At 60.6% G+C, this 18,201-nt stretch overlaps 8 protein-coding genes across 9 annotated transcripts; 5 read left to right on the top strand and 3 right to left on the bottom strand.

Annotated features, from left to right (window-relative positions):
- Positions 1 to 591: 591 nt before the first annotated feature.
- Positions 592 to 3,043, top strand: JDV02_004714 (uncharacterized protein; the record flags this gene model as incomplete). The annotated part of the gene is made up of 3 exons (XM_047985948.1): positions 592 to 933; positions 1,014 to 1,724; positions 1,787 to 3,043. The coding sequence occupies 3 exons, from the start codon at positions 592 to 594 to the stop codon at positions 3,041 to 3,043; spliced, it is 2,310 nt and encodes a 769-aa protein (XP_047841928.1).
- A 952-nt stretch (positions 3,044 to 3,995) lies between these two features.
- JDV02_004713 (uncharacterized protein) lies at positions 3,996 to 4,990 on the top strand (the record flags this gene model as incomplete). The annotated part of the gene is made up of 2 exons (XM_047985947.1): positions 3,996 to 4,678; positions 4,816 to 4,990. The coding sequence occupies 2 exons, from the start codon at positions 3,996 to 3,998 to the stop codon at positions 4,988 to 4,990; spliced, it is 858 nt and encodes a 285-aa protein (XP_047841927.1).
- A 230-nt stretch (positions 4,991 to 5,220) lies between these two features.
- On the bottom strand, positions 5,221 to 6,735 carry JDV02_004712 (uncharacterized protein; the record flags this gene model as incomplete). 2 transcript variants are annotated; one of them, XM_047985946.1, is made up of 2 exons in its annotated part: positions 6,547 to 6,735; positions 5,221 to 6,457 (listed from the first exon to the last, which is right to left on the bottom strand). In XM_047985946.1, the coding sequence occupies exon 2, from the start codon at positions 6,445 to 6,447 to the stop codon at positions 5,221 to 5,223; it is 1,227 nt and encodes a 408-aa protein (XP_047841926.1). In that variant the 5' UTR covers positions 6,448 to 6,457; positions 6,547 to 6,735. The 2 variants fall into 2 exon arrangements, with proteins under 2 accessions (XP_047841926.1, XP_047841925.1); XM_047985945.1 differs by having other exon boundaries at positions 6,551 to 6,735.
- Positions 6,736 to 7,485: 750 nt separating this feature from the next.
- Positions 7,486 to 9,383, top strand: JDV02_004711 (uncharacterized protein; the record flags this gene model as incomplete). The annotated part of the gene is made up of 5 exons (XM_047985944.1): positions 7,486 to 7,510; positions 7,750 to 8,301; positions 8,391 to 8,822; positions 8,914 to 9,141; positions 9,244 to 9,383. 5 exons carry the CDS (start codon positions 7,486 to 7,488, stop codon positions 9,381 to 9,383), a joined length of 1,377 nt encoding a protein of 458 aa, XP_047841924.1.
- Positions 9,384 to 9,670: 287 nt separating this feature from the next.
- Positions 9,671 to 10,837, top strand: JDV02_004710 (uncharacterized protein; the record flags this gene model as incomplete). Its single annotated transcript, XM_047985943.1, has 2 exons — positions 9,671 to 10,055; positions 10,157 to 10,837. 2 exons carry the CDS (start codon positions 9,671 to 9,673, stop codon positions 10,789 to 10,791), a joined length of 1,020 nt encoding a protein of 339 aa, XP_047841923.1. The 3' UTR covers positions 10,792 to 10,837.
- On the bottom strand, positions 10,734 to 12,562 carry JDV02_004709 (uncharacterized protein; the record flags this gene model as incomplete). The annotated part of the gene is made up of 1 exon (XM_047985942.1): positions 10,734 to 12,562. One exon carries the CDS (start codon positions 12,560 to 12,562, stop codon positions 10,868 to 10,870), a length of 1,695 nt encoding a protein of 564 aa, XP_047841922.1. The 3' UTR covers positions 10,734 to 10,867.
- Positions 12,563 to 14,030: 1,468 nt separating this feature from the next.
- JDV02_004708 (uncharacterized protein) lies at positions 14,031 to 16,095 on the top strand. The gene is made up of 5 exons (XM_047985941.1): positions 14,031 to 14,390; positions 14,454 to 14,659; positions 14,740 to 14,817; positions 14,882 to 15,372; positions 15,435 to 16,095. Exons 1-5 carry the CDS (start codon positions 14,374 to 14,376, stop codon positions 15,699 to 15,701), a joined length of 1,059 nt encoding a protein of 352 aa, XP_047841921.1. The 5' UTR covers positions 14,031 to 14,373; the 3' UTR covers positions 15,702 to 16,095.
- On the bottom strand, positions 15,993 to 18,127 carry JDV02_004707 (Alkanesulfonate monooxygenase). The gene is made up of 8 exons (XM_047985940.1): positions 18,000 to 18,127; positions 17,798 to 17,938; positions 17,530 to 17,734; positions 17,446 to 17,458; positions 17,336 to 17,395; positions 16,722 to 17,278; positions 16,476 to 16,653; positions 15,993 to 16,405 (listed from the first exon to the last, which is right to left on the bottom strand). The coding sequence occupies exons 1-8, from the start codon at positions 18,067 to 18,069 to the stop codon at positions 16,181 to 16,183; spliced, it is 1,449 nt and encodes a 482-aa protein (XP_047841920.1). The 5' UTR covers positions 18,070 to 18,127; the 3' UTR covers positions 15,993 to 16,180.
- Between the last annotated feature and the right edge of the window lie 74 nt (positions 18,128 to 18,201).

The following is an 18,201-nucleotide window of genomic DNA, read 5'->3' as shown; positions in this document are numbered from 1 at the left end:
TGACCGCACCTGGCCTTAGACCGGTGCAGTGCAGCGGGCAGTGAGAACTGCAGTGTGCAGTGCAGCCCGCACGCCCAGCGGCTTCCCTCGACCCCCCGTTAGCCCATCCGAAGCGTCCATCCTTCACTCGGTCGACGCTCACGCATTCCTTTCACGCTCACTTTCACCAGGTACACTCGTTTTTGTCCATCCGAAACCTCCTCCGTCATACTCGCTCTGGCGGCGCAACATCGACCTCTCCTCCCGGCCCAATTCGTTCGTTACACCTTACACCACACCACGCCTCACCACCGCACAGCATCTGCTCTGCTGCTCGTCACCACCCGCTCCTCCTCCTCCTCAGCAGAGCAGCGGTTGCGCCCTATAGCTCATCACAGCACGGCCTCTCTCGTTGCCGCCGTCTGTAGATTGCTCCTCCTGCCCGGCCGGCTCGGCAGCTTCAGCAAAATCATCTTAATCGCCGTTGTGCGCCTCCGTTCGCTTTACACTCACAAACACAGTCTCCTCGCCCCTCGCCTGGCTGCCACATCCAGTATTTCGCTCGCTTAACGAAACTGGTGGACGCTGGGCAGCGTCGTGACCACCGCCGCCATGAAGGGCTATCCAGAGGAGGAAGAAATGCTGGAGATTGGCTCCTTTCAGCGTCGAAACCAACCGTCTCCCCCGGAAGACTACCACTCCCAATTCACACGGCCAGTCCGCCCGAATGCGCGGTACCCGAGGCCCTCGTCATTCGGCCAGCTCCCCGAGGATGCCGTCTCGCCCAGCTGGCCCCCGTCCATCGCGGGCCGGTCCGACTCGCAGACACTTGTCGACGGCCACGAGTCTCGTACGAGCCTGCGATCGTGGCGGACGGGAAACCAGACGCCCGTCGACTCGTCTGCCTCGCCGAGGTACCTGCCGTTTGCTGAGTCGGGCCCTACGACGCCCATGGTACGAATCGCATCATTCCCCTCCGCCTTCGTTGTAAACGGGCGAGCATCAGGCCGCGTGCTAACCAAAACCTTGAGCAGAACCAGAGCCACATCAGCCTCGCCGCGTTGCTGCCCGGCGGCTCGCAGCACCCGCCCAGCAAGGACTGGAGCGTCTCGTCGACCGAGGCCACAATCCAGGTCGTGGACGAACGCGACGACGCCGAGATCTGGAAGGGCTGGAAGCGCTACCTCTACAAGCTGTTGCCCGTTCTGACATTTGCTAACACGGCATTGTACCTGCTGTATCTGGGCCTGCGCATTGCTTGTGTCATCTGGGCGCAGCAGAGCTACGGTACGACCTTTGCCGCTGCCTGGATTTTCATCGCCGTCGAGATCGCCGTCGCCATTCCGTCTCTCATGCACAACAGCTGGACCATGATGTCGCTCAAGAAGCGCCGGAGGCAAAGGCTGCGCCTCAGGGGCACTGACGTCCCCACCGTCGACGTCTTTGTGACGTGTTGCGGCGAGGATGACGATCTCGTCCTGGACACGGTCCGTGCTTCCTGCGACATCGACTACCCGTCGGACCGCTTTCGCGTCATCGTTCTGGATGATGGCAGGTCGGCGCCTCTCGAGGCCGCTTGCTCCCGGCTCAGCGCCATGTACCCGAACCTCTTCTACATGGCGCGCGAAAAGATCCCCGGTCAGCCACACCACTTCAAAGCCGGCAATCTCAACTTTGGGCTCGAGCAGTCCAATCTTCTTCCTGGCGGCGCTGGCCAGTTCATGGCCGCCTTGGACGCTGACATGGTACGCATGGTCCCCCATCCTAATGCGCGCACTCTGTTGTGCGGACGCTGACCCGTCCATAGATTCCCGAGCGGGACTGGCTTCGCGCCGTTCTGCCCCATCTGATGGTGGACTCCAAGATGGCTCTCGCCTGCCCGCCCCAGCTGTTTTACAACACGCCTCCGTCGGATCCGCTCGCGCAGAGCCTCGACTTCTTTGTCCACGTTATTGAGCCCATCAAGGATACGCTCGGCGTCGCCTGGTGCACCGGATCCGGGTATGTTGTGCGCCGCGAGGCCCTCGAGGAGATTGGCAACTTTCCCCTTGGATCTCTCGCTGAAGATGTGGCTACGTCGACGCTCATGCTGGGCAAGGGCTGGAAGACTGCCTACGTCCACGAGCCTCTTCAGTTTGGCACCGTCCCCGAGGACTTTGGCAGCCACCTGAAGCAGCGCACGCGCTGGGCTATTGGAACCGTGGACACGTCGTTTAAGCTCAAGTTTTGCCTCTGGGGCGAAAAGGTGCGACAAATGACATTTGCGCAGCGCTTTTCCGGCTTTCTCTACGCATCGCTCAGCATATACACGATCCTGCTCACGATTTCGCTCTTCGCCATCCCCATCATTCTCATCATGGGCAAGCAGCTGGTCGCGTACGCGACGGAAGAGCAGCTGCGCTGGTTGGTGCGGACATGTTTTGCGGCGACAATTTCGAACCGGCTATGCGAGTTCGTCCTGTTCATCCCGGCCGGCTACCACACGGGTCAGCGCGGCTCGCGCTACCAGCTGTGGATGTCTCCGTACATTGCTCTGTGCCTGATCCGGGCGTTTGTTCTGCCCAAGTGGCTCGGCGGCCAGGTGCAGGCGTTCAAGCCGACGGGCTCGCTGGCGTCGGCGCTCAACGAGCGCGACCCGGTGCTCAAGAAGAACATGGTGCGCCGTCTCTGGGCGATCCTGGTCAACTACATGGCCATTTTCCACCTGGCGTTTGTGTACCTGACGCTGGTGGCGGTGGTGCTGACGTCGTTCCGATGCTTCTCGCTGAACGAGAGCACCAAGGACCTGCTGAAGTGTCTCATCACGCACGCCTTCTGGCCGCCGTTGACGTTCATCTTCATCTGCAGCTCGCTCTGGACGCCCGTTGCCTATGCCATCGACCCGCCCATGATGCCGGACCGCGAGCAGCTGCTGGAGCGCGACCCGAAGACGCTGGTGGCGCATCCGACGCGCAAGAGCAAGAAGATTGCGTTTGGCGGACAGGCGGCGTGGTTCGAGTTTGAGCTGACGTTTTCGACGCTCTTCACGTGCCTGATTTTTGTCGCCTCCTTTTTCTCCTTTTAGGTCTGACGCGGGACTGGACACGATGATGCGGCGCCTGCTCCGGCCAGGGGGAGGCGCCTGCAGACGACAAAGCGCAAGCCGCCTCGGTGTGCTTGGCGACGATTGCATGCGAGCGGCGCAAGGACGGAACCGCACCACACGTACACGATCGAACCGTTATATAGATGAGTACGAGGGAGGGACACAGCATGAGGGGGACACACACTTAGACATTGCCATTGCTCGAGCGGCGTTGCGGGTTGGCTTTTGTGCTTGCGGAACATGTTGGGGGGAAATGGGTAACAAACGGCACGGCATGAGCATTTGCGACTCTAGTTGCGCGGGCGACGCTTTGTCGCCTGCACTTGTCAGCCATGTATGGCGTGTATAGCATATACTGTGAGATAATGGCATACGCATTGTTAGGCAGGATTGATTCCTGGAGGGATTGCTTGAGATTTCCTTGGGCTCGACGGGTGTAGGGTGAGTGATGCCGCGGGACCAAGGCAAGATATCGTCGGAATGGTCTGTCTGTTGAATGAGCAATGCACAATCTCATCCCGAAGCAAATCGCTGGGTGTTGTGGTATTTTCAAGTCTAAGTCGCCATTATTCGTTGTCAAGCTATGTATGTGGCCAGGGCTTTTGTTCGCTCCACGCAAAGGGCGTGTGCCATGTCGAGGCCCCGATTGCGGAGACCGAGACTCGGCGGCCCCCGTGGTGGTGTGTCATCGCTCGACGCATGGACGGATCCCACGACGGGAGAGCCGAGTAAGTAAGCAAGCAACAAGTGCTCTCAAAACCAACTGCCAACAAACGACTCGCAGTGGCTCTTTTTTTCTCTTCACTCACATCGACGGGCAGGCACGACGAGACTGGATTCTTTTTTTTGTGGTTCTTGCTCTCCTCCTCCATCAGTGACCAGCACGAAACAGTTCACCAAACGCCCACACACACCTGCAACCCGCGCAGCCATGACGCAGCAGCAGCAGAAGCAGCGAGAGCAGCAACACTTTGAGCACGGGCAGCCCGTCGGCGCGCCCGTCCCCGCGCCGCGCGGGAAGGAGGACGGCGACGACACAGGGCCCGGCGCCGTGCCGTTCCCGCCGCACGAGCCGCTGGTCGGCAAGACGGTGTCGCTGGTGCCGCTCTCGGCGGAGGCGCACGCGGCGGACCTGTACGCGCACCTGGGCGGCGAGGCGAACCTCTGGCGGTGGACGTACATGCTGTCGGGCGGGTGGCGCGACGAGGGGGAGTGCGAGGCGGCGATGGAGGCGTGGGGTAGGGGGAGGGATCCGCAGTTTTATGCCGTGGTGAAGCATAACCACAACGGCGACAACGGCGACGACAAGGGTGAGGGTGAGGGTGAGGGTGGTGAGAAGAGTGAGGGTGACGGCGAGGGTGAAGGTCAAGGGGAGGCCGTGGGCATGATGTCGTACCTGAGCGTCGTGCCGGCGCACCGACGCATCGAGATCGGGTCCATCATCCTGGGCGACGCGGCCAAGGGGAGCAGGGTTGGGACGGAGGCGTACGCGCTGCTGGTGGAGAGGGCGTTTGCGCTGGGGTACCTGCGCGTGGAGTGGAAGGCGAATGCGCTGAATGCGAGGAGCCTCAAGGCGGCGCGGAGGCTGGGGTTTACGTTTGAGGGCATATTCCGGTGAGTTTTTGAATCCCTCCTTGGGCCCCCCTTCCCTCCTCCCCTTCCCTTCCCGTCTTTCTCCATGGGGGTGTCCTCTTCGTCCTCCTACGTGTGCGCGGATGGACTGACGTTCTGCCGTTCCCGGGGGGACACAGAAAACACATGGTCGTCAAGGGCCGCGAGCGCGACACGGCGTACTTTAGCATCACGAACGAGGAGTGGCCGGCGGTCAAGCACGGGTTCGACGAGTGGCTCGCCGACGGCAACTTTGACGAGCGGGGGGTGCAGAGGCGGAGGCTGGAGGAGTGTCGGGGCGAGACGAAGAGCTGAAAATGCGACCGACTGTAGAGCGTTCGGGCGCATATAGACGTACAGTGACGGAGAAGAAGAAAAAGCGACGTTGGAATATATATATATACGACGGGCTCTGTGAGGGGAACAACACACCCGGACTCGACTGCGGGACGACGACATGGCTAGAGTATGAGGCAGGAGCTACGTGAACGGGATATGCATACACGCTGGCTTCATCTACATGCGCACTGATGGCCGGCCCCAAACTAATCCTCGTTCCTGAGGATATCGTTCCACTGCATTCTCCGTGTCAGCTGCGCGCAGAGCACCGCGTAGCTCGTCACCACCGCGCCGACGAGGCCACCATGGTCGTCCGCCGGCGCGTACACGCGCAAGACGTCGCGCCGCGGTCCCCCCGACGCCGACGCCTCCGACGATGGCGACGTCTTCCTCGTGGTCCACGCCCCGTCGTTTGCGGCCACGAGACGGTCGTAGGCGTCCAGCAGGACGAGGCGCAGCGCTGGTCTGCCGTGGGGGAGGCGCGCCGCCTCCTCCTCGACATCGACATCGTCGTCGGCGGCCGCGGCCGTGCAGACGATGCGGCGGACTGTCCAGAGCAGGGTGCTGCCGTGTGGGCCGGGGACGAAAAACTGCGGGCATTGCCGGGCGAAGACTTGCCTGTCCTGTCCGACCCTGCAGTCGTACGCTTGGAATAGTCGCGGGTGCTCGATATGCGGCGTTGCTGCGTGTAGTGGTGGTGGTGGTGGTGGTGGTGGTGATGAGGTGGAGGAGGAGGAGGAGGGGCTGCTGTTGCTGTGTTGTTGTGGTAGGTATATGACGGTGTCCCACGATTGTTGCGCGAGCTGGGCTGCGCCGACGCACCGGTCATCGCGGGCGTCGACGACAGAGAGGCACGAGCGGCCAAACGCCCAGCGCAAGGGGATACATTCCGAGGCCTCGAACTTGCCTGGCCAGAGGAACCGCGCGTGGAACGCCCCGCCGTTGGGGCCGCCGTAGCCGTTCAGGCGGTCGATGCGATGCAGCTTCTGCGTGCGCGCGGCGTTTCTCCATATCGCGCTGGGGAGGCCGTCGGTGGGATCCACGTCGATGTGAAGGATGGTGGTGCTTCGGAGATGTTGGTAGCGGCGGGTGTGGTTCGTGATGAAGGACGTGTCTACTGGGTTAGGTGGGCCTAGGGGCGATGGACAGGGTGTGATGTAGGGTCGTTTGCTTTCCTGGCCTTGACGCTGCTGCTGCTGCTGCTGCTGCTTTGGCATGCCGTTGGATGATGATGATGATGCACCGAATGATGCCGAGGGAGGTGGCTGCTGCAGCAGCGTCGTCTCCGTGGCGTGGATGTAGTGACGCCGTGGTCCGGAGGCGTACACGACGAGCCGGATGCCGCAGCGCGAGCAGTAGTGCGTCACCCACGCGCCGCCCGGGCCGCGGAAGTGCTCGTAGATGGGAAACAGCAGGATGCCGAGCCAAAGCATTATGAATACGCTGGTAGTGCAGTTGGTCAGTATAAGATCGATGAACGATGTGGATAAAGGGGGGGTCGGGCAAGGCAGGGCTGGGCTGGCTGGACGCACTCACTCTGCGTTGCGGTACGGTTCGCGGATGCGCATCGTGCGCGCCGTCTGGTGGCATGCCGGGCAGGTGACGACCCTGCGACGGCGTCTGAGGTTTTCAAGTGGGACTTGTCCGGCCATGATGTGCGACCGATGGTCGACGGCGGGTAAGTGGCGTGGTTGAGGTTATCATGATGGGGGGGGGGGCCTTTCGCGTTTATATCGTGTTTGACAGCAGCAGGGGCGTGTAAGTGGATGGGTGGACACGTGCGCCGGGGCTGGGGTTGAGTGGCTCGTCGTGGGGGGAGGAGAATCAGCCTTACGGGCGGAACGAATCCCTTGCAGCACACGGGTTGAACCGTCTGGGATCCACGAGGGGGGGGGGGGGATTTGTCTGTCGCGGGAACGGGCGGGGTGGCGTTTATGCCGCGGCGGGTGTTTGCATGAATGTGTCGGGGTCCTTGCTTTGCTTGCATGACGTCTGGTATCCCCGGGAAGAGGTCGTGCCAAGGTTTATGCGTCCCCTGGGAGCAGGACAACGGTCACGCGTTGTGCCGCGGCACTCACTATTTGAACCACAAGTCCACAGGTGACCCCCCCGTCTCTTGCGAAAGTATCTACAGGATGGAAAAACCAAGAGAGGTACTGCAAGACAACAAGGTCGGCGTACGCTTGGAACAGGGCGCACGCGAGCCTCTTTGAGGCGCCGAGACAGGGCGTGAAAGAACTAGTACCTGACGAGAAATCGGATCGCGGGGGGAAAAGTCCAGGATGAACAACAGAGTGGGGGTGATGAATGAGTTGAGACTTGAAACTCTCACTTCCATTCGCTGGGCGAGCCCGGTCCGACCTCACCCCCCCCTCTCTCTTCTCAAAACTCCTCTGATGACGGCTTCGCGACAAACAAGGGCCTGACATAGTCTGCGCGGTCGCGACTCCCTCTCTGCGCTGGGTGGGAAGATGCCGCGCGTGTACAACAAAGAAGGTGAGTTGGCTGGCCGTCACTCTGTTAGTTGGTGGTGGGACTGCTAATACGATGTTGAGCCTGGTGAGTGAGACGACGACTCGCGACTGTCCGCGCCCCCCCGTATCGGATGGCTGTTACTGAACCCGAGTAAACCGCCAGCGACACTTGTCGCAAGCGCAAGGTGAAATGTGAGCCTGCACGCACGCACGCACGCTATTACATCAGTGAGGGGGCGTCTCGCTCATAGATCTATGTAGGCGATGAAGTCCGCCCGGTCTGCGGCCTATGCAGCAGCAAGGGCCTGTTCTGCACCCGCTCCGAGAAGCCCGTCACTTTCATCCCGCAGCAAGGCCCGTCATCCAAGCGCAAGCACGTCGCCGTCGTCGAGGAGGAGGAGAAAGTGACGAGGGAGGGAGAGCAGCCCGACATCGCCGTCGCGTCGAGCCCCCGCGTCGCGCTGGCCCGGGCAGACACCGCGGCGGCGCTGCACCACTACGTCTCTGCCATCGCGGCTTGGTATGACCTCGGCGACCCGGCGCGGCACTTTGCCACCGTCGTCCCGCTGCTCGCGCTTGAAGAGCCGCTCTTGTTCTGCGGGGTGGTGGCCGTCGCGGCGATGCACCTCGGCAAGACGACGACGACGGCGACGACGAAGACGGCGGGGGCGAGAGCGGCGTTGGCCATGGCGGGGGTGTATCACGCCGAGTGCGTGGCGAGGCTGATTGCCTTGGGCGAGGGGAGCGCGCTGCTGGAGAATGGGGTGGCGCTGGCGACGGTCTGTCTGCTGCGGTCGTATGAGATTCTCGACGGTGAGGAAGATGTTGCTTGGGGACTTGGGACGCTGTGATGATGTCAGTCAGTCTGGTTGGTTCATGGGGCTGACCTCCATTGATAATAGAGGAAATCGATCCGAACCGCCATCTGCAGGGCGCATACTCGCTGGCCTCGCGCCGGGGCTTGCTCAACGACGCTCCCAATGCCCTCTTCACGGCCGGGTTCTGGAACTACCTGCGCGAGGACATCTCGTTTAGTCTTTTCCAGGGCTGTCCGCTCAAGATGGACCTGAACGGTGTCGTCGTCCCGCCCGGGGATGCTGCCCTCCCGCCAGGCCATCTCCACGCCGCGTCGCTTATCCTGGGGCGCGTCATCAACGCCGTGTTTCAGCGGCCGGTCGTCGGCAGCGAAGAGTGGATGGAGCTGTTGCGTGTCACCAAGGCTTGGTACGGGAGCCTGTCGTCGGCGCAGAAGCCGTTTTCTCGCATAGAAGGAGCGGGAGGAGGAGGAGGAGGAGGAGAATTAACCAAGGTGTGGTTCCTGGAGGACTCACATGGTAAGCGGTCCATCCATCACATCGTTCGTCCGGACGAACAAGAAGAAGAAAAAGAAGCGGTGCTGAGTATCGACCGGTACATGCATAATAGCATCCGCGATGCACTACTTTTTGACCATTTGCTGCATCCTCACGATATCCGCCTCGCCGGAGCAGCTCGCCCATCTGCCCCCCGCGCACGACGGAGCCGCCGCCGCCGACGACTCTGCGCCGAGCCGAGACGACTTGCTCGACGGCTACGCATCGGAAATATGCGCCATTGCGTTTACGGCGCGTATCCCGTCCGTTCTCGTCAATGCCTTTGGGCCCATGTCCTACAGTGAGATGGCCCATTCCCTGCAGTGAGATGAGCAGAAGAGAGACCGTTGGATGTTTGCAAGGGAAGGGGGCCCCAATCAATGCTGACGTGCTGCTGCTGTAGGCGCCAAATACATTCGGAACGCGGCTGTGCGACATGGAGTCCTCGGCAACTTGACGGGGTGCAAGAGGGTCATTGGATGGCCCGCGGAGAAGCTGATGGACGACTTGAAGGCGGCGTGGTGGACGGCGGGGGGCAATTGACGATACCTGCTGATGGCGTGTAAGAGGCTGGAGGGGCAGACGGCACCACATTGAAGATGCGGGGATGGTGCAGCGCCTAAGTTAGTTTGCCCTCTAAATAAGCTGATTATGGTGCTCAAACCCGAGGCTCGGAATTCGCAGGTCCCAGTCCAGCAACGAGACGAGGGGGCTATAAGAAGACGGCGGCAACGACACCACCACCACCACCTCTCTCTATCACATTCCCTCACTGCTGCGACGGGCTCGTGGGAGGAAAACGCCAATTCTTTAATTAAGCAGGTGTCGAGATGCCGTCCATCTTGGCGCTGGCACGTCGCGCTGTAGTGCGGCCGCTCGGCCTTTACGTTGCCAAGTTGACTTATTACACGACCGCCGCCGTCGCAACGCCTCGCCTCCCAGGCGTCATCGAGCCGTCGGCGCAGGAGCTCGCCAACAAGCGTCTCGACGCGCGCAACCTCGAGAAAGCCGTCCGCCACGTCCATCGCGATGGGCTCGTCGTGGTTAATGGGCTTGCCCCCCACGCCGAGCTGGACACGCTCAACGCCCGGATGGTCGAGGACGCGCTCGTGCTGCAGGCCCGTGGCGAGAAGGGCCCGTTCAACTACAACCAGGGCAACTTGCAGCTGGACGCGCCGCCCGTGTCCGAGTTTTTCTTTCCGTCCATCTTTGCCAGTTCGTCACGCAGTCCCTCCCCCCCCTTCCCGCCTTCTCGTATTGAACTGGTGACGACGAGCACCAGACTGACCGGGTCCATCATCGAATGTCGTCGGCAGACAGCATCGCCACGCAAATCACCTCGTCTGTCCTTGGACCGCGTCCGCAATGGACCTTTTGCTCGGCCAACGCCGCCATGCCCCCGCCGCTGCCGTCCGGCGCGTCTGCGCAGAGACAGCCCGTCCACGCGGACGCCGACTTCGCGTTCCCGTCGCACCCGTTTGCGCTCGTCGTCAACGTGCCGCTCGTCGCCATGGATGCGCGGAATGGCTCCACAGAGGTTTGGCTCGGGACGCACACGCAAGACGCGTCCGCGCAGGAAGGCGCCCACGGCGAGCGAGCGAGCGGGCGCATCAAAGAGTCGTTGCTGAGGGACGGTGGCTTTGAGCCGGTGCAGCCGAGCGTTGACAAGGGCGCGGTGGTGATTCGCGATCTGAGGCTGTGGCATGCGGGGATGCCGAACTGGTCGGCGGATGTGCGCATCATGTTGGCCATGATTCACTTTGCGCCGTGGTATAGGAACCGCATGAGGCTGGAGCTGAGCGAGGACGTAAAGCCCCTCCTCGAGCAGTTGGAGACGAGAGGCGAGTTGGGGCTTGAGGTGCCCGTGGACTGGGTGACACGGGAGGAGGCGTTGGGGAGATATATGAATCGCGGCTTTGGGAATAGCTATGACTTTGATCAGGAGGCCTAGGTATGTCAAAGCACGATAGATACATCAATATGATGGCACTCTCAAGAACTTCTAGGAGCAGAGCATCCCCTTGCATTCACGCAATCCAGAACCAGATCCTCTCCAACCAGTTGCGCGGCTTGACCACCTTCCACGTCGGCTCCAGCCGGTCAATCTCGGCCTTGCCCGACCAAATATCCATGTCGGCGAGCTTGACGAAGCTTGTCTTCTTGACTAGCTTGTACCCGAGGAAGAGCGACAAGAAAATGGGGATGTCGATGTAGGGCGGGATAAAAGACTTTGCGCTAAACTTGCCCGGGAAGAAGGCGTCGAAGCCGTTGAAGAAGGCGACGACGAGGCAAAACACAATGGCAAAGTAGGCGAGGAACGGCTGCAGCGGCGACTTGTACGGCAGGGTGTCGCGCGAGACGCCGTTGTACCGCAGGCCGTAGTAGAAGCGCAGGTACGTGTACGAGACGCTCGCCCAGACGATAAGCGTGCTCACGGCGCTGAGGTTGCTGATCCAGAAGAAGACCTCGGAGGAGCGGTTGTTGACGTTGAGATAGACGAGGCAGCTGAGGGCCGTCGTGGCCGCGACGCAGCCGTACGGCACGCCGAAGCGCTCCCAGCGCAGGATGCGGGGCGCCTTGCCGTCGAGCGCGGCCGAGTACAGCACGCGCGTGGAGGCGTAGAAGAAGGAGTTGCCGGCGGACCAGGCCGACGAGAGGACGACGGCGTTGATGATGGACGGGAGGGTGCGGATGCCGGCGTTGGCGATGGCGATGACAAAGGGGCTCTGGGCGGCGCCCGGGGCGGAGCTGTCGATGGCGTTGAGCAGCTGGGGGTCCTTGGACGAGACGCAGAGCCCGACGAGGAAGATGGAGAGCACGTAGAAGATGGCGATGCGCCAGAAGACGCGGCGGATGGCCTTGGGGATGTTGCGGCGCGGGTTCTCCGTCTCGCCCGACGCGACGACGACCATTTCGCTGCCGCCGTACGAAAAGGTCGCCTGGATAAAGACCTTCCAGAACGCCAGGAAACGCCCCAGGGAGCCCTCCTTGAGGTACTCATTCATGGGGCCCGGGTCGCGCCAGAAGCGGAACCCGATGGTCTCGTGCGAAGGGCCGCCACCGACGGTAAGCACGAACATGAGGACGATGAGGCCGACGATGGTGGTGAGCTTGATGGCGCCGAAGAAGAACTCTGCCTCGCCGTAGATGCGCACGGGGAGGCAGTTGACGAGCACCATGGTGAAGAAGAAGAGGGTGATGAGCGCTACTTTCGGTATGTCATTGTGCCAGTAGTCGACGACGACGGCGCAGGCCGTCACCTCGATGGGCACGCCAATGGCGAACTGGTACCAGTAGTTCCAGCCGAGGGTGAAGCCCAGCGCCGGGTCGACGTAGCGGGCGGCGAAGACGGGCACCGCCCCCGGGATGGGCAGCCACGCGGCCATCTCGCCGAGCGACACGATGACGCAGTACAGGTTGAAGCCCGTGGCGGCGTAGCAGAGAAAGGCCGACAGGGGGCCCGCCAGCGAGAGGACCTGCCCGCTGCCGACGAAGAGACCCGTGCCGATGGCCCCCGAGAGGGCGAGGAACTGCACGTGGCGCGACTTGAGGCGCCGCTCGAGGGTGCCGAGGTGGCGCGTCGAGTCGGCGTCGGACGGCTTCTCCCCTTCTTGGTCGAAGGCGACGGAGGTGCCATCAGCGTGTGAGGTCTGCGGCTTGATGGCGAGGTCCTGGGGCTGGGACTCGAGGTCCGGGGACTGGTGAATGTAGGAGGGAGCCATGGTTTGGTACGTCGTGTGTAAGTCGTCCCGAGGCGGTTTCAACAAGTCGACCTCACCGGCGTCTGGTCGCGGGTGGTGTCGTAGACGCGAAAAGACAAGTCCCGACCTACGCGTTCTCAAGGTCGCACCGTGGACTTGTCTGACCAAGGACTCTCAGGAGGGGTCAACGATGTCCTTATCACAGAAACAAAAACCACCCCACGGAAGCGTCAGACCGATGTTGGGCCATGCGAGATCGGCAAACCCGTTTGCTTCGCCGCTCTGATCCCCCGCACTTGACGATGCGGAGAAGTATACTGTACAAAGTAACTAGACGCCGACGACGTCTGACCATGGCCCAAGGTCGACAGGGCTAATGCAAGTTAAATGTCAATTTGGTGGCACGCACGCACGCGGGGTCTGTCAATGGGCTTCCGGAGGAGAGCATGCTTGTTTGTTTGTTGTCTCGGTGCATGTCGCAGCGAGGGGGCGGTTCGGCTCACCAACAAGATCGCAAGACGAAGACGACGTGCCAAGTACGGCTGCATTTGCGCGGGCGAAGTCGATGATATGCCATGTTTGTTACGGCGATGGAGCAATTGGCACGCCAGTAAGGCTATTTGTGTGTAGTAGCAAGCGTGCGAATCAGGTGTGTCGAGCGACAAGCCGAAGACGTGTGGTGTTGCGCCGAACAGAGTCCGGCCGGGGGGGGTTCACCCCTCCGCGGCGATCCTTCGATATCTCAACCAGGTTCTTTGGGAGCCAGCACTTGAGTAAGGGGGCGGTCAGCAACCATAGACCGCGATCGATGATACAACAAAGGGCATCTCCGGGAACCCCCTCTGAAGACTGCCGCGACCGTATGTCGTGCTCGGGTCGCTTCGCACAGCGATACGGTTTTTGGGAGATAAAGAGGGAATTTCATACAAGTTGTTTCTTGGACACGAACCATGAGATGCGACCTGCGGCGAGGCAGGCGTAGTGACGCTCCAACGCAAAGGTGCAGACACGCGTGGCTGACTGCAAGAAGTGTCGCGGTGACGTCGTCGGTGCGGTTCACATGGTTGGCCGTCCAGTGCCTCGAGACGGACGGGCTCTCTCTCCCCGGCCTTGACCCTGGCTAGAGGGGTTTCTTCAACGTGCTGCAGCAAACACCACCGGCCAATCTGGAGGGGACGACTGCAAGCAAGAAGCGATGCACAAGGTGTGCACCATGACCGGATAACCGCACCAAGTGCTCGCCACAGCACGCACGGGACCGACTTGTTCTGCATCGCGCAACGGCAGCGCCATCCATTTCTGCCCGACCAAAGAGGTGTCAAGGCCGCTTATATGCTACACTTTTGACATGTCCAAGGGGCCAGCCATCCCCCCGCGCGCTACCTACTGTCAAGGCCCGCTCCAAGGGCGCGCCGCAATCGCCCGCGATCAGAGGAAGCGGCGACATGCAATGGGGCATGGCGGGGCAAATCCAGCCCAGGGCGCGATGGAGCTGTATCGACATTATTAATGCAACCTACTCGCTTCATCGCCAATTCGCCGGCACACGGGACTGAGTGACACGGGCGCTGGTTGTAGTACACTCATCTGGGAGTCCGCGCACTGACACATGCGCCATTGCGCAGTCGAAGATTCTGCTAGAATCATGCCTTGCATCGCGATCAGCGGCCTACCGCGGCAAGGCTATCCAGGAATGGTTGGGCGCTGGCAACTAGGCTGACGGCCAGGACGTTGGAGGCAGTATAAAGGCTGATCATCGTCGCCCCTCTACCAACTAACTGCGCTGTCGGAGCACAGCTCGGTCTCGAATTTCGATAATAACCCCGCCCATCATGTCGAGAATCTTCATGTAAGTGAGCGTCGCCGCCCTGTCGCATATGGACTTAACGCCCCCCGGCTCACATGAAAACAGCACCGGAGCATCAGGATACATTGGCGGGCAGGTCTTGCACGACTTAACCGCCGCTCATCCCGACCTACGAATCCGTGCCCTGGTCCGCAGCGAGCAGAGCGCCAAGGCCATCTCGGCAGCGTTTCCAAACATCGAGACGGTCTCGGGCGATCTTGACAATGCGGCCGTCATCACGGAGGAGGTGAAGGAGGCAGACATTGTGCTCCGTACGCGATCACCCTTGAGAAAACAAACACCCGCCTGGCACAAATGAAAGCGGTCTTCTGGTGCTGACGGTGCAGCGTAGACCTTGCGGCCACTGGGCATCTCAAGAGTGTGCAGACAATTCATGAGGCGTTGCGAGCGAGATCAGCAAATAATCCGGGTAAGTTAAGGCGCAATGCTGCGCGCACGACCAGCAATTGGCAATTCTGACATGGACGCCGCAGCGTACTGGATCCAAATCTCCGGCGCCAGCGCCCTGGCCGCGGCCGAGCTCGCCGATTCCTCCTCCCACGTCCCGGGCTCCGCCAGCGACGCCGTCTTCGACGATCTCGATGGGGTGTCGGACATCATCTCCGTCATCAGGGCCCATCCCTCGCGCGCCGTCGACAACTACGTGCTCGACGTCGCCGCCGCGGCGGGCACTAATACTCCGCAGGTGAACACGGCACTCGTCTTCCCGGGCATCATCTACGGCCCGGGCCAAGGTCCCGGCAACCAGAGGAGCATCCAGATTCCGAGCCTGGCCGACGCTGTGCTCAAGAGGGGGCGCGGCGTTCAGGTCGGCCGGGGCCTGAGCCGCTGGGCGAACGTTCATGTGCAGGACGTGGGGGCGCTCTTTGTCGCGCTCGTCGAGAAGGCGATTGCCCCCCGCGCGGCGAAAGATGCGCAGCTGTGGAACACGAATGGATTGTATTTGACGGGAGTTGGCGAGATGGTAAGGCTTCAGACTTTAACAATCGTGTGTCCATGAACACTTACTAACCCGACGCAATACAGCCGTTCAAGGAAATCTCGAGGGCCGTTGCCCGCGCAGCCGCCGCCAAGGGCTTCATAGCCGACGGCGATATCGTCGATGAGGTGCCTGCCGACGAGGCCGACCAGGCATTGCCACATGGTCGCGTGCTGTACGGAACGAATGCCAGAGGTGAAGGCAGGCGTGCGCGGGAGCTGCTTGGATGGAGCCCGCGATTCGGCAAGACGGGTCTGGACGAGGAGATTCCGCGAGCTGTCGACGAGGCGGCCAAGTCCCACGGCAAGGCCTGAGCCGTCATCTCTTCTAGATACCAATCGAGATCGCACCTCAGAGTTCATGCTGCTACATTGCGGTGCGGCGCATGCAGCCTCGTCAGGGCTTTTCGAACAGCACTCTCCATGTCTGTCCAGACAATGTCATGTGGGGTGCACAACTGCATGATACTCAGCAGTATCAGCATCGAGCGGATCTCACAAGTGAGCGCCATGGACCACACGTTGTCGGACAGCATGGACATGCTCTGTTTGTCTGGACGGTGCCCGGTCATGTCGCTACCCAGGCCATTCATACGAAGTAAATTGATGTTCACTTGCATGCTGTGTGTTACGTACGAAGTGGATAGACGGGGAAGGCGATTCTACAGACCACCTAGCATCGGGCCGGCTGCTGCTACTTCGTATCAAGCAAGAGTTGAACTTGCTGTCACTTCCAGAGAACTCGCATGGACACCCGGCAGAGCCAGGCTGCCTCTAACACAGGCAGGCATCGCTCACTGGGTTGTCTCGAACTGATCTGCATCCACTTCCGCTGGCCAGTGATACTTTGCCGCAATGTGCTCGGCGGGAGGGTACTTTTGCCCTGGCTTCCGATAAAAGTTCTCCCGATAAGTGCCACCCGGCACGGCATAGTCATCCCAGAACAAGCCTCTCTTTCGAAGTTCGGGGACGAGAAGCTCAATAATGTCCTCAAATGATTGAGGGAACACCACGTATGCCTGCTGGTTGTTAGAAAAAAAATTGCACGGCGATATTGGAAAGCTCATGACAGCGAGGGGGGCGGCGTACGAAATTGAAGCCGTCAACGTCGGCCTCGCGAACCCAGGTCTCAAGACCGTCTGCCACCTGAGAGGGCGTGCCGACAAAGAGAGGGCCGTTTCCACCAAGACTAACGTGCTCCGCTACAGTGTGCTTGGTCCACTTGGAGTTTGCCGGGGAGAACTTGGCGTAGGCCTCGACGGTTGACCTGTAAAACATTGTGAGTACATGGTCATCATGCTTTTTTTTCCTTTCTTGGGCGATGAAAGCGCTTACCTGACTGCGTTGCTCTCTACCTGTCTGAGCTCTTCATCGTCGCCATATTCATTCAGATCAATGCCCGTCCAGCCACCAAAGAGTGCCAAAGCCCCCTCGAGCGACGCATATTGCTTGTAGTCGTCGTACTTTGCCAATGCCTCTTCCTCGGTCCTGCCGAGTATGGTGGTGGCCAGGGCCAGGACCTTGATGCTGCTCGGGTCTCTCCCGAAGACATCCTTGGCCGTCTGCCGGATCTCGGCGATGTTTTTCGCGCACACGGCTGGCGCGTGGGCAGAGGTGAAGATGGCCTCGGCGTGTTGGGCCGCGAATAGCTTGCCGGCCTTGGATGCCCCTGCCTGAAGAAGGAGCGGAGTTCGTTGCGGGCTCGGGTCGACAATGTGAGGTCCGGGGACTGAGAAATACTTGCCCGAGTGGTTGATCTGGCGTACTAGGCGCGGGTCGGTGTAGATACCGCGCTCGCGGTCGAGCACGACGGCGTCATCGCGCCAGGACGATTGCAGCAGCTTGTAAATGACCGTCATGTACTCTTCGGCTTGCGCGTATCTTTCGTCATGCTGGGATACTGGTCAGTCGAGAGTCATATTCACGTCTCTGTTACATTGGCTACTTACGCCAAGCTGCTCCGTGCGGCCGAGGTTCTTCGCAGCCGATTCCAGGTAGCTGGTGACGATCTGCTACAGCGTTAGCTCTGTGACATGGTCGTGGATGAAAGGATGTTTACATTCCATCCCACTCTGCATACATGTTAGCAAATGCGGCATTCATGAAAATGGGCCAGTTCAGAGGCCGAGAAACGTCAACGAACCTTCCTTTTGTGAGGTGATCAATTGTGGAAAGTCTCCTCGCGAGGTGGTACGGTTGTTCATACGTAGTGGACACCGTGACGCCGAAGCCAATGCTCTTTGTCGCCGCCGCCATGGCGGGGATTACAGAAAGTGGCTCGGTAACTGGCCACTGCGCTCCAGAGATGATTGATGGCTCAAGAGACTTGGAGTAGACATCGTAGCCGCCTGATTTCGGTTAGATGGGGGCTGAGTGTAGGTGGTTTATTGTCTCAAGGGACACTCGCTCACCGAGAACGTCTGCGATAAAGATGCCATGGAACTTGGCCTGGTCCAATGACTTGGCCAGCTCAACCCAATGGTCCGTGTCTTTGAACCGCCAGGACTTGTCACTGGGATGTCGCCATAGCCCGGGCGATTGGTGGCCACTGCCTGCCAGCCATGTCAGCTCCCTGCTGTGTGTTATGCTGCATCATACACGGCGGTAACGAACACATCATCACAAAGGCATTGAGTATGAGGCTCTTTTTCTTCGCTTCGGAACTGCTGCCATGTTCCGCCATTTTTGGTCTCTGGTCTTTGTGGCACCTGCGACTGTATAGGCAAATCGTAGAAGCTGCGATAGTTGGGTGAAAAGTTGTCGCCAAATTCCGTCCCTTTTGCAGTCGCCTTCATGTACTCGACCCAAATAGGGA

Source organism: Purpureocillium takamizusanense, chromosome 4 (assembly GCF_022605165.1).
Source record: "Purpureocillium takamizusanense chromosome 4, complete sequence".
Taxonomy (NCBI): domain Eukaryota; kingdom Fungi; phylum Ascomycota; class Sordariomycetes; order Hypocreales; family Ophiocordycipitaceae; genus Purpureocillium; species Purpureocillium takamizusanense.
Note: the sequence above shows the minus strand (reverse complement) of the source record. Positions and strands in the feature narration are given on the sequence as shown.

What these genes read in the sequence shown, in the direction of transcription:
- JDV02_004708 (XM_047985941.1), top strand. An exon ending in GGAGGCAGACATTGTGCTCC is followed by an intron (nt 14,660 to 14,739) that starts GTACGCGATCAC and finishes GGTGCAGCGTAG; the next exon opens with ACCTTGCGGCCACTGGGCAT. An exon ending in TGACGGGAGTTGGCGAGATG is followed by an intron (nt 15,373 to 15,434) that starts GTAAGGCTTCAG and finishes GACGCAATACAG; the next exon opens with CCGTTCAAGGAAATCTCGAG.
- JDV02_004707 (XM_047985940.1), bottom strand. Translation starts at nt 18,069, where the DNA reads ATGGCGGAACATGGCAGCAGTTCCGAAGCGAAGAAAAAGAGCCTCATA. An exon ending in CTTTATCGCAGACGTTCTCG is followed by an intron (nt 17,735 to 17,797) that starts GTGAGCGAGTGT and finishes AACCGAAATCAG; the next exon opens with GCGGCTACGATGTCTACTCC. An exon ending in GCCGCACGGAGCAGCTTGGC is followed by an intron (nt 17,279 to 17,335) that starts GTAAGTAGCCAA and finishes CCAGTATCCCAG; the next exon opens with CATGACGAAAGATACGCGCA.